Consider the following 9,297-nt stretch of genomic DNA (forward strand, 5'->3'; position numbering starts at 1 on the left):
CTCCGAAAGACACAACTCCTCTGGGCTGGCCATGTAGTCAGAACGCCAGACGAGCGTCTGCCAAAACGCATCCTATATGGAGAACTTCAGACTGGAGCACGCTCCCATGGACGTCAGAAGAAGCGGTTTAAAGACACCCTGAAGGCCTCTCTGAAAGACTTCGGCATTGACCACAACTCGTGGGAAACGACAGCCCAAAACCGTCGTGTAGCCTGGCGTGGAGCCATCAGCAAGGGAGCAGCAGCGTATAAATCACGGCGTCTGGAAACAGCGAAGAGCAAGCGCGCAACAAGAAAGTCCCGTGCAAGCAGTGCTCCCGCAATTCATTACCCTACAGCGCTACCTTGCCCTCACTGCCCAAGGACCTTCAAAGCAAAGATTGGCTTAATCAGCCACCTTAGGACCCACCCCACCCCCTGGATATGATGAAGAAGGTCTTCTTCCCTCAGGAAGGACGAACACCATGATGCAGATGAGCCCTCAAGAGAAAATGTGTGCCATTGTGTTTGCTGAAATGTCACTGAAACACGGAATCAAATATGACCCAACCAACGACGAAGTTGAAGGTTTTGAGGACTTCGGTGCAACTGGTCGTTCCAAACTTCATGTTGACCATGCTCTTGTATTCATGTTGCGAGATTTGTCCACAAATTGGAAACAACCAATCTCGTACGTGCAGTCCTGTAGTCCAACAAAATCAGCAATCCTCCAGTCAGTCCTACTGAACGTCATTCACAACATCAAACAAATAGGCCTCACTCCAAAAATAGTCATTTGTGACCAAGGGACAAACAATAGGTCAATGATGAAAAAGTTAGGGGTTACAACAGCTCAGCCTTTCTTCCATTTAGAAGGTCTCACAATTTTTGCCATGTTCGATCCCCCACATCTGATAAAGAACATTCGCAATAACTTAAACTTAAAGAGGAACGGGTTTCTTTTCAATGATCGGATCGTCTCTTGGCAGTTCATTGAAAAATTCTACGACATGGACTCTGCCCTCCCAATACGCATGGCATCCAAACTTACCAAGCGGCACATTATCTCCATGCCAGCACTTGCACATCTGCGTGTGAGTCTGGCAGTGCAGGTTCTCAGCCACACTATTTTTAATTATTAGTATAGGGTTTTACGGCGCTCGCAACTGCTAAGGTCATATGAGCACGCGAAACACAAGTTTTTTACTTTCGCAAAAGTTTGCTGCACGATTGGTTAACTTATTGATTCTAAAATGCTAAAATGTTAAAATATTAAAATTCAGTGTAAATATATTTGTGATTTAAAACAACTCTTATAAGCAACAATAAAAATCAGCCACACTGTCGCGGCGGGGATTTCAACAATGGTGTCTTTTGGAGCGTTGCCATGTGACGCAACACCGACGGCAGAGTTTGTTGAGCGATTTGATCAATTGTTCAACTGCTTCAACAGTGGATGCCTCAACAGTAAGAGCGCCATGGGACACACTATCACATCAAATTCCCGGCATGAAGCTATTTTGCGAGACACGCAAGTGTGGTTGGGCAACATTGTCTGCAAAAACAAAACGAAAACCCTACCCTGCCTTGAAGGATGGAAACTCTCCACCCACAGAGAGTCTGATATACAGCTTTGGCAACACCTGAAAGAGGACTGTGGTTTCAAATTCCTCACGACAAGCCGCCTGAATCAAGACCGTCTTGAGAATATGTTTTCGGTGATACGTGGCAAAGGTGGACACAGGGTCAACCCAGATCCAATGGAATTCCGTCTGGCATTTCGGCAGACAATAGTTGATGCTGTGCTTGTCACCGGAGACACTAAAAACTGTAAGGATGATCTAGATACCTAAAAACTGTACGGATGATCTAGATACCTTTCTCTTTAGTTTTGAAAATCTCGTATCGGAAGGGGGCTATAACTCTATTAGAAGTCGGCTACAGATGGATGTTCCAAAACCAATCAGGAAAATCCAGACAGTCAAAGTAGGCTACCTGAAGCACTAGGGATTTCAACAGCGGAGGACAACATTCTGGCTTACATTGGTGGCTATGTTGTTTCTAAATTGTACCAAAGTGTATGTCCCTTCTGCCAGAAGATGCTGACACAGGATAAAATGCCGGACAATGCTGCACACACTTTTCTGTGTGAAAATTATCACAACACGACCCAAACGACCGGCCTACACGCACCCTCTGGTGCCTTGCATCCAGTCCTGGCAGTGGCACAGACAATACTTCGGGAAAATGCTTCTGTACAACTGCACGTCTCTGGCCTAACCTAAGAGCAAGTCTCATTCGCAAGGTCATGTCATCGACTGAGGGGATTGCACTTCAGTGTGCAAGCTACAACCCTTGTGAGGTTCACTTCCTGGCCATAAACCTGTTTGTGAACATTAGACTTCATTTTCTCATCAGAACCACTAATCGAGAATATGCAGGGACCAATTCACAGAAGTCATCTGAAAGAAAAACTGCCACATTTCAGCATCAGTAGAGGAGATAAAAACTTGCAGCCCCAGTACTGAATGGATTTCTTTTATGCAGGTAAAGTTACTACTTTTGTTGCTGTGTTGTTCTGCTTGTAATTGCAACTAATGAATACTTTGAATCATGTCTAACGTGACCCAGTAGTTACGGGTCAGAGCCATAACCGGAACAATTGGACCAAGAAGGAAATATCGATCAGACTGACTTGGAAATCCCAAGGCCTCCCAAAAGAGCAAGATCTAGTGTAGAAGCCAACACAGGTAAAGGGACAGGCGAAGGGAAAGGAAAGAGTACTACTAATAGTAATACTAGATCTAGTACCTGAACTGTCTCTCTCGCCAGCTGATTGAGGAGGAAGATAGGGAGGCAGAGGCCAGTACTGCCGTGGAGAGGATGATGCTTTCGGGAATAAAAAAAGGACGTGGAAAATCTGGCATCCTTGCAGGAAAGAACAGAAGAACGTTCAATCAGATGTGCACTGGCACAATCAGTAGAGGGACCCTCGGCAACATTTTGGAGAGAGCAACGGAGCATCAATGGACATGTCCGGAGCGCAGGGATGTTGCTTCCTGAAACAATAAACGAGTACTGCTACAACTTCTACGTACGTCAGGACAAGGTGCTAGACCTAGTAGTGCTGGTAGGTCTGTCAATGAAAATGAATGGTCAGAGAATCAGAACATAAGGACGACGAACTGACGAACTCGTTCCAATTCTGCCCGGCCTTCACTGGCCAGAGAGAAACCAGGGTGACTTGATGAGACCTCCAGGCCTAGTGATAGTTTCAATGCCATTGTGGACGCTCGGGTAAAGGGTAAAATATATGAATACATAAATTCCTATGCTCAGGAGAAGATAAGGAAGAGCACTCCCCTGAAAAAGCATTCAAGATTGCAGGACTGGAAAGATGTTACCGCGACAGACGTCATCAAATTTATTTCAGTTCTCATCATGATGGGAATAGACAAACGCCCTGCAATCGAGGACTATTGGTCCAACTCCCCTGAATTGTTTTACTCCATTCTACCAGAGTGTTATGCCCAGCAAAAGGTTTCTACAAATTTACTCAACCAATTTGCATGCTGGGGAGCCAAACTCAGAAGGAAAAGAAAAGGTAGAACCCTTTTTATGAACTTGCTGGTAAAAAAGTTTCAGGCACATTTCTACCCATTTCAGTGTCTAAGTTCGGATGAAATGGTGGGGGGCTTCAAAGGCCACTGGATGTTCAAGCAATTCAATGCTATGAAACCAAAAAAATATCACATCAAATCATTTGGAATTTGTGATGCGGCGACCGGGTATGTCTACAATCTTTTGACGTACTTCGGCACTGATACCAGTTATAATCCTGACACTGATGTCAACTCTGGCCAAGCAATAAAGGTATTTGACCCACTCTTGACAGGTCTTGTGAAGAGACATCACATATTTGCAGATCATTATTATACGACCAGGGCACTCATTGATTCCCTCCTGCAGATAAAGAAGTTCTACTACACGGGTACTGTGAACATAAACCGTGTAGGATTCCCTTCGGAATTCAAAACAGTAAAACTGATCTTCAAAGAAACCAAGTTCTTCACCAATGAAGATTCTTCAATCGTGTCAGGAGTCGTGTTCCCTGACAAAAAAGCAAAACAACCTGTTGCTGTAGCGTCAAAACCATCATCCACTGAATTGATAAGCAAAAAGGATGTCGACAAACCAGTGATGATCGACGAATACAACACATGAACGGCTGTGATTTGTTGGACCAAATGGTCAACTACTATGGAGTGCACAACAGAAGGGGTAGGAAGTGGTGGCGTAAGTTGTTTCTGTGGGTGCTAGAAATAGCGCAATACAACGCGTACATTTTGTTTACCCTAACCCGACCCGAGAACACCAGAAAAATGCTGTTCAAGCAGTTCAAGCGTAGGTTGGTTCATGAACTCTGTGAGCAGGCTGCTGTTGAGTTACACAGCCAACCACAAGAAGAGCCCCATGTTCGTTGTGGTAGGCCATCTCAGGCCCATGCACTGGAGAGGATGCAGGGGATACATTTGCCTGTCCATGACTATAATAATAATAATAATATAATAAATTACACTTTTATTTGTCCCAGAAGGGCACTTTGTTTTACAATGGCAAACATACATACATAAATACATAATTATAAATACGTACATACATTTATACATACATGCATAAATACATACATAAATACACACTATTACACAAATACAGAACAGTTTACAAACAATGCCACTGTCGGTCGCCACTGTGCAGCGCCATGTAATTTGAGCTAGGGTTGTCGTGTCTTGCTCAAGGACACACTCCAGTGACCACCCATCTGATCCCCGTGTCACCGACACTTGCTTGACATTGCTTGAGTCAAAACTCACTACTCACTTAGCCACTGGAGCCCCCGAGTTAATGGAGACAGAAATTGTGCAGTGTGCAGCACATCTGAAAAACGAGCCCGCACACGCACATATATACTGTTCTTGGAGCAACCCAAAGACATATATATATATATATATATATCTCCATCCCAAAGAGTGTTCCTACAAGTCCCACACTGTTGTCCACCTATAAGACAGGTGGCATTTTATTGGTTGGGGTTTGGGACTGTGTAGAATGAATTTTGTGTGGATATTGAAAGAGTTGTATCTCAATCTCATGATGTGGGTATTTTTTTCTTTAATAACGCGACGTGATTATAAATTATAGTGCAAGAGGCATAACTTCAAAAATTCTCATTGGATTATGACAAAAATTGCTGGGAACACTTGGATTATGACGCTGAAACAGAAACATGGATTACCGGCTGAAAATACATAGTAGGACAGGACATTTTGATAATAAGGTATGTCTCTATGTGTCTTGTTGAGCGTGAAAAAATCCTGCACACGTATGATTTCTTGTACTGTTGTGACACATGTATATCACTCAAATATCACCTGCCATATACTTTGATTGTGTATCCTTTTCCCTTCAAATTGATATCATATGATACAGCTCTGTGTAGGTTACAATAATATTTTTCGATACATTTTTCATCACCCACCTTATTTCAAGAAATTTGCAAAGGGAAAAAACCCAGAAAAACAAAAAATAGAACAGTTAAAAGAGTTTTAAAAGGAGTTGAGTCAAAAACGAAAAATTCTATAAAAATTGCCAAACGGACAGAAATTTGCCAGTTCCTTCGACTATCATTTTGATGAGCGCCTGATTTCACCACGACACCTCAAATACATAGTTATATAATATACACAGACTTTATTTCACAAAAAGCCGTACACTAAATTACTGAAACCCTGAGAAAGAAAGGATTTAAAATCCCCGTTTTGTTCCTCAATGCAAGTTCCCATAATTAACAAATTTTCTGGGAAGTTCATAGAATCAGTTTTGTACCGTACATGTAAAGTCCTGAATGTGGGTCGATGTGTCTATCAATTTACAAACTTAACACACACATTACAATGATGTAGGCTACTACTACAAAAGCCTTCTCTACCATCAGATATTTTTTTTCAGTTTCCGAATAGGAATAGCCTATTTAGTACTACTGTGTAAGGGTACACATGATGACCAACTTCACATTTGTACACCTGTTTTCTCCTCATGTTTTCTTTTTTTGTGTCTCACCAATGTGCGATTATACGCAAATTCTGCTCCACAAATGTCGCACTTGCACGGAACTTCTCCTCTGTGTTTTCTCTTGTGACGCTGCATTGAGCGATTATTTGAAAAAGCTGCTCCACAAATTTCACATCGGTAAGGAGTTACGCCTTGGTGTATCTTTTTGTGATAACACAAGTACCTTTTACTTACAAACGCTGCACCACAAATATCACACTTAAAAGACTTTTCTACAGAGTGTGTTTGTTTGTGAGCGTAATAGGAGCTGTGAAGTGAAAATGCAGAACCACAAATTTCACACTTGAAAGGCCTCTCTCCTGTATGACTTCTTTTATGGCTGATTCGCCTGACACTGGTGAGGAAAGCAGCATCGCAAACATCACATTTGTACGGTTTTACCTCGGAGTGTATTTTTATGTGATGGAACAAAGCCACACTGGCGTTAAACGATACACCGCACACTTCACAGAGGAAAGGCTTTTCTCCAGAATGAATCTTTTCGTGTCTTTTTAATTTGTCCCTTCGTGGAAAAGTTGCACCACAAACTTCACATTTGAAAGGCCTTTCTCCTGAGTGTATTTTTCTGTGTTTTGATAGGCTTCTACTGTGTGGGAAACCTTTACCACAAACTTGACACTTGTATGGTTTTTCTCCCGTATGTACTCTTGAGTGATCCTTTAAATATTGTTGGAGTTTAAATGCTGTACCACAAATGTCACACTTGAAAGGTTTTTCGTCCGTATGTACTACTTGGTGTTTCTTTAAGCTCTCAGGAACAGTAAATGCTGCATCACAAATTTCACACTTGTAAGGTCTATCTCCAAAATGTCGTGCTCTTTTGTGAACTTTTACATCGTAACTCTTAGCAAAATCAGCGCCACAAATGTCACATTTGAAAGGTCTTTCTCCAGTGTGAATTCTTTTGTGTACCCTTAATGCGGTATTGCTTACAAAGCGTGAACCACAAACTTCACATTTGTAAGGTTTTTCTCCTGTGTGTCTTCTTCGGTGTTCCTTTAATATAGTCAGTGCCGTAAACCTTGAGCCACAAATGTCACACGCGTAAGGTTTCTCTCCTGAATGTACTCTTTTGTGTAGTGTTAATGAACTCTTGGCCGCAAATGCTGAACCACAAATTTCACACATGAAAGGCTTTTCTCCTGTATGTGCTCTTTTGTGAATAGTCAGGCTGTAATTTGAGGCATAATCTGAATTACAAACTTCACATTTGTACCTCTTTTTTTCTTTCTGCTTTTTTTTTCGACCACCAGTCTTGGGCCCACACAGGGATTCGTTGCTATCCCTTTGTTCACTTTGGGCCTCTGGGAGCACTTCTGAGGTAGTGACACTAGAAGTGACAGTACAGTTGACAGAACTGACCGTAGGCAGAGCACAAGAAACAGTTACTTCTAGATCTCCCACTCGTCCTTCTGTCATTCCTTCACAAGAAACAGTCACATCTCCCATTTGTCCTTCCATCATTCCTCCTGTCTCTGTGAAGTCTGGTTCTTCCCATTCTGAGGCTTCCTGTTTCACTTCCAGACTGAAATCATGAAAATCAAATGGAATCTTGATTTTCTCATACTCAGTATTTATTCTATGTTCTTCTTTAACTTTAACATCAGGTTTTATGTCTTCCTCAGCAAACAAGGAAATAGAAGGCTCATCTTTCACCACAATCTCCTCACTTCCATCATTCGATCCTACACTACTGCATGCAGATTTAGAAATAGCAACAAGTCCATCTTCAACAACAGTAGTAGGATTAGCATCATCATGATTTTGGTATTGGAAAGATCCACCCAGTTGTTCTTTTATCCTAGAACTGTAGTAGTTACCTGTATCCCCAGCATAAAGTCTTGCCTCCTCCATCTTGATACTTGTACTGCCTGATTTGATCACTGGTTCACTAAGAATAAACTGACTCCCGAGTCTACTGTCACTGAACTCAGTTACTCAGCCGTCAGCTCCATGTTTCACACACACTTTGTACAGAGAGGCCTACACACAGTTTAACTCGATTAACTGTTTTATTTAACGTAAAGGGATTTTCGACCTTATTTAACGAGTTACTCCAATTTAAAAATGATATCAAAGTACCAATAATAACTTCTAATGTTGACTAGATCTAACTCAATAGGCGTAAAAGTAGTAGATCTACATCAAGATCTATAATCTAGTCAGTCAATGTCTTGAGTCTTGGGCTTGAACTTAACCCTCGTCCTGCGGGGGCCAGGTTTATGTTGCTCAATAAGCCTATTTCGGCACCTGGCCTATGACATTCTGGTCCCGAATCAGTGTAGTGTAGACCCTTGCCCTGGATCAGCGCACACGCAATGCACATCATCTTACGTGAAATTCAGGTCCCGAGTCGGATCCCCATTCACGCAGGTCAAGTGTGAGAGCGTCAGTCTGCTTGAGTTTTGTGCGTTTCTTGTGGCCGTCTTCTAGAACCGTCTGCGTTGGTTCTTAATTGAGGCATCATATATATACGTCTCATTCAAAACACGCCAAGTTGGTAGCTCTAGATGTTCGTCCAATGAAATTACACCAACAGTACACACTGAGAGACCCCGGTGGCCTGCCCGGCACGTGCAACGTAATCAGTTGCTGATAAGATTCGCATCTCAGTGCAGACGCAGGACAAGAGTAAAGCCGAACGTACCTCTTTGACTTTCGCATTGCACATCAGTAGGGCTGTACCAATCAGAAGTGTTAACAATTTGATCACAAGAAAACTTTATTTCTTTTAATGCCCAAACACTGATGAAATATTTGAAGAAAATGCCACATATTCTATGTAAACACGAGGTGCTGCAGAAACAAGGCGGGTGACGCTTTCACTTTCGTGGCCATTTTGCTTGTTTGTTTGAAGTTGTTGTTTCCCTTTCATCAAAACAGTGTGTATAGATCTACAGCAGCTTTAGCAGTACAAGACAGGAAAACCGGATACGGGTGAGGGTCCAGAATTATATCTCCTTTTATGCAAATTTTTAATGTAATTTAAAAAAAAATTAAATTGTGAATTAATCATAATGATAAGCACATAATAGACAGACAGACAGACAGACTGACAGACAGTAAAGAAATAAGGACCTACTTGTTGCATATATATGTATTTCTCTCTCTCTCTCTGTTTCTTTCTCTCTCTCAATCTCTCTCTAGCTCTCTCTCTCTCTCTCTCTCTCTCTCTCTCTCTCTCTCT

At 42.1% G+C, this 9,297-nt stretch overlaps 2 protein-coding genes across 2 annotated transcripts; one reads left to right on the plus strand and one right to left on the minus strand.

Moving 5' to 3' along the window:
* The first annotated feature begins 1,342 nt into the window (after positions 1 to 1,342).
* LOC101850765 lies at positions 1,343 to 4,202 on the plus strand. Its single transcript, XM_005111501.1, has 3 exons — positions 1,343 to 1,808; positions 2,467 to 2,525; positions 3,645 to 4,202. The coding sequence occupies exons 1-3, from the start codon at positions 1,343 to 1,345 to the stop codon at positions 4,200 to 4,202; spliced, it is 1,083 nt and encodes a 360-aa protein (XP_005111558.1).
* A 950-nt stretch (positions 4,203 to 5,152) lies between these two features.
* LOC101849096 (zinc finger protein 2-like) lies at positions 5,153 to 8,649 on the minus strand. The gene has a single exon (XM_005111494.3). It carries the CDS (start codon positions 7,962 to 7,964, stop codon positions 6,048 to 6,050), a length of 1,917 nt encoding a protein of 638 aa, XP_005111551.1. The 5' UTR covers positions 7,965 to 8,649; the 3' UTR covers positions 5,153 to 6,047.
* Between the last annotated feature and the right edge of the window lie 648 nt (positions 8,650 to 9,297).

This window comes from Aplysia californica, unplaced genomic scaffold (genome assembly GCF_000002075.1).
Source record: "Aplysia californica isolate F4 #8 unplaced genomic scaffold, AplCal3.0 scaffold01067, whole genome shotgun sequence".
Classification (NCBI taxonomy): Eukaryota; Metazoa; Mollusca; class Gastropoda; order Aplysiida; family Aplysiidae; genus Aplysia; species Aplysia californica.

What these genes read in the sequence shown, in the direction of transcription:
- LOC101850765 (XM_005111501.1), top strand. Translation starts at nt 1,343, where the DNA reads ATGGTGTCTTTTGGAGCGTTGCCATGTGACGCAACACCGACGGCAGAG. An exon ending in CACCGGAGACACTAAAAACT is followed by an intron (nt 1,809 to 2,466) that starts GTAAGGATGATC and finishes GCCACATTTCAG; the next exon opens with CATCAGTAGAGGAGATAAAA. An exon ending in AATGGATTTCTTTTATGCAG is followed by an intron (nt 2,526 to 3,644) that starts GTAAAGTTACTA and finishes TACCCATTTCAG; the next exon opens with TGTCTAAGTTCGGATGAAAT.
- LOC101849096 (XM_005111494.3), bottom strand. Translation starts at nt 7,964, where the DNA reads ATGGAGGAGGCAAGACTTTATGCTGGGGATACAGGTAACTACTACAGT.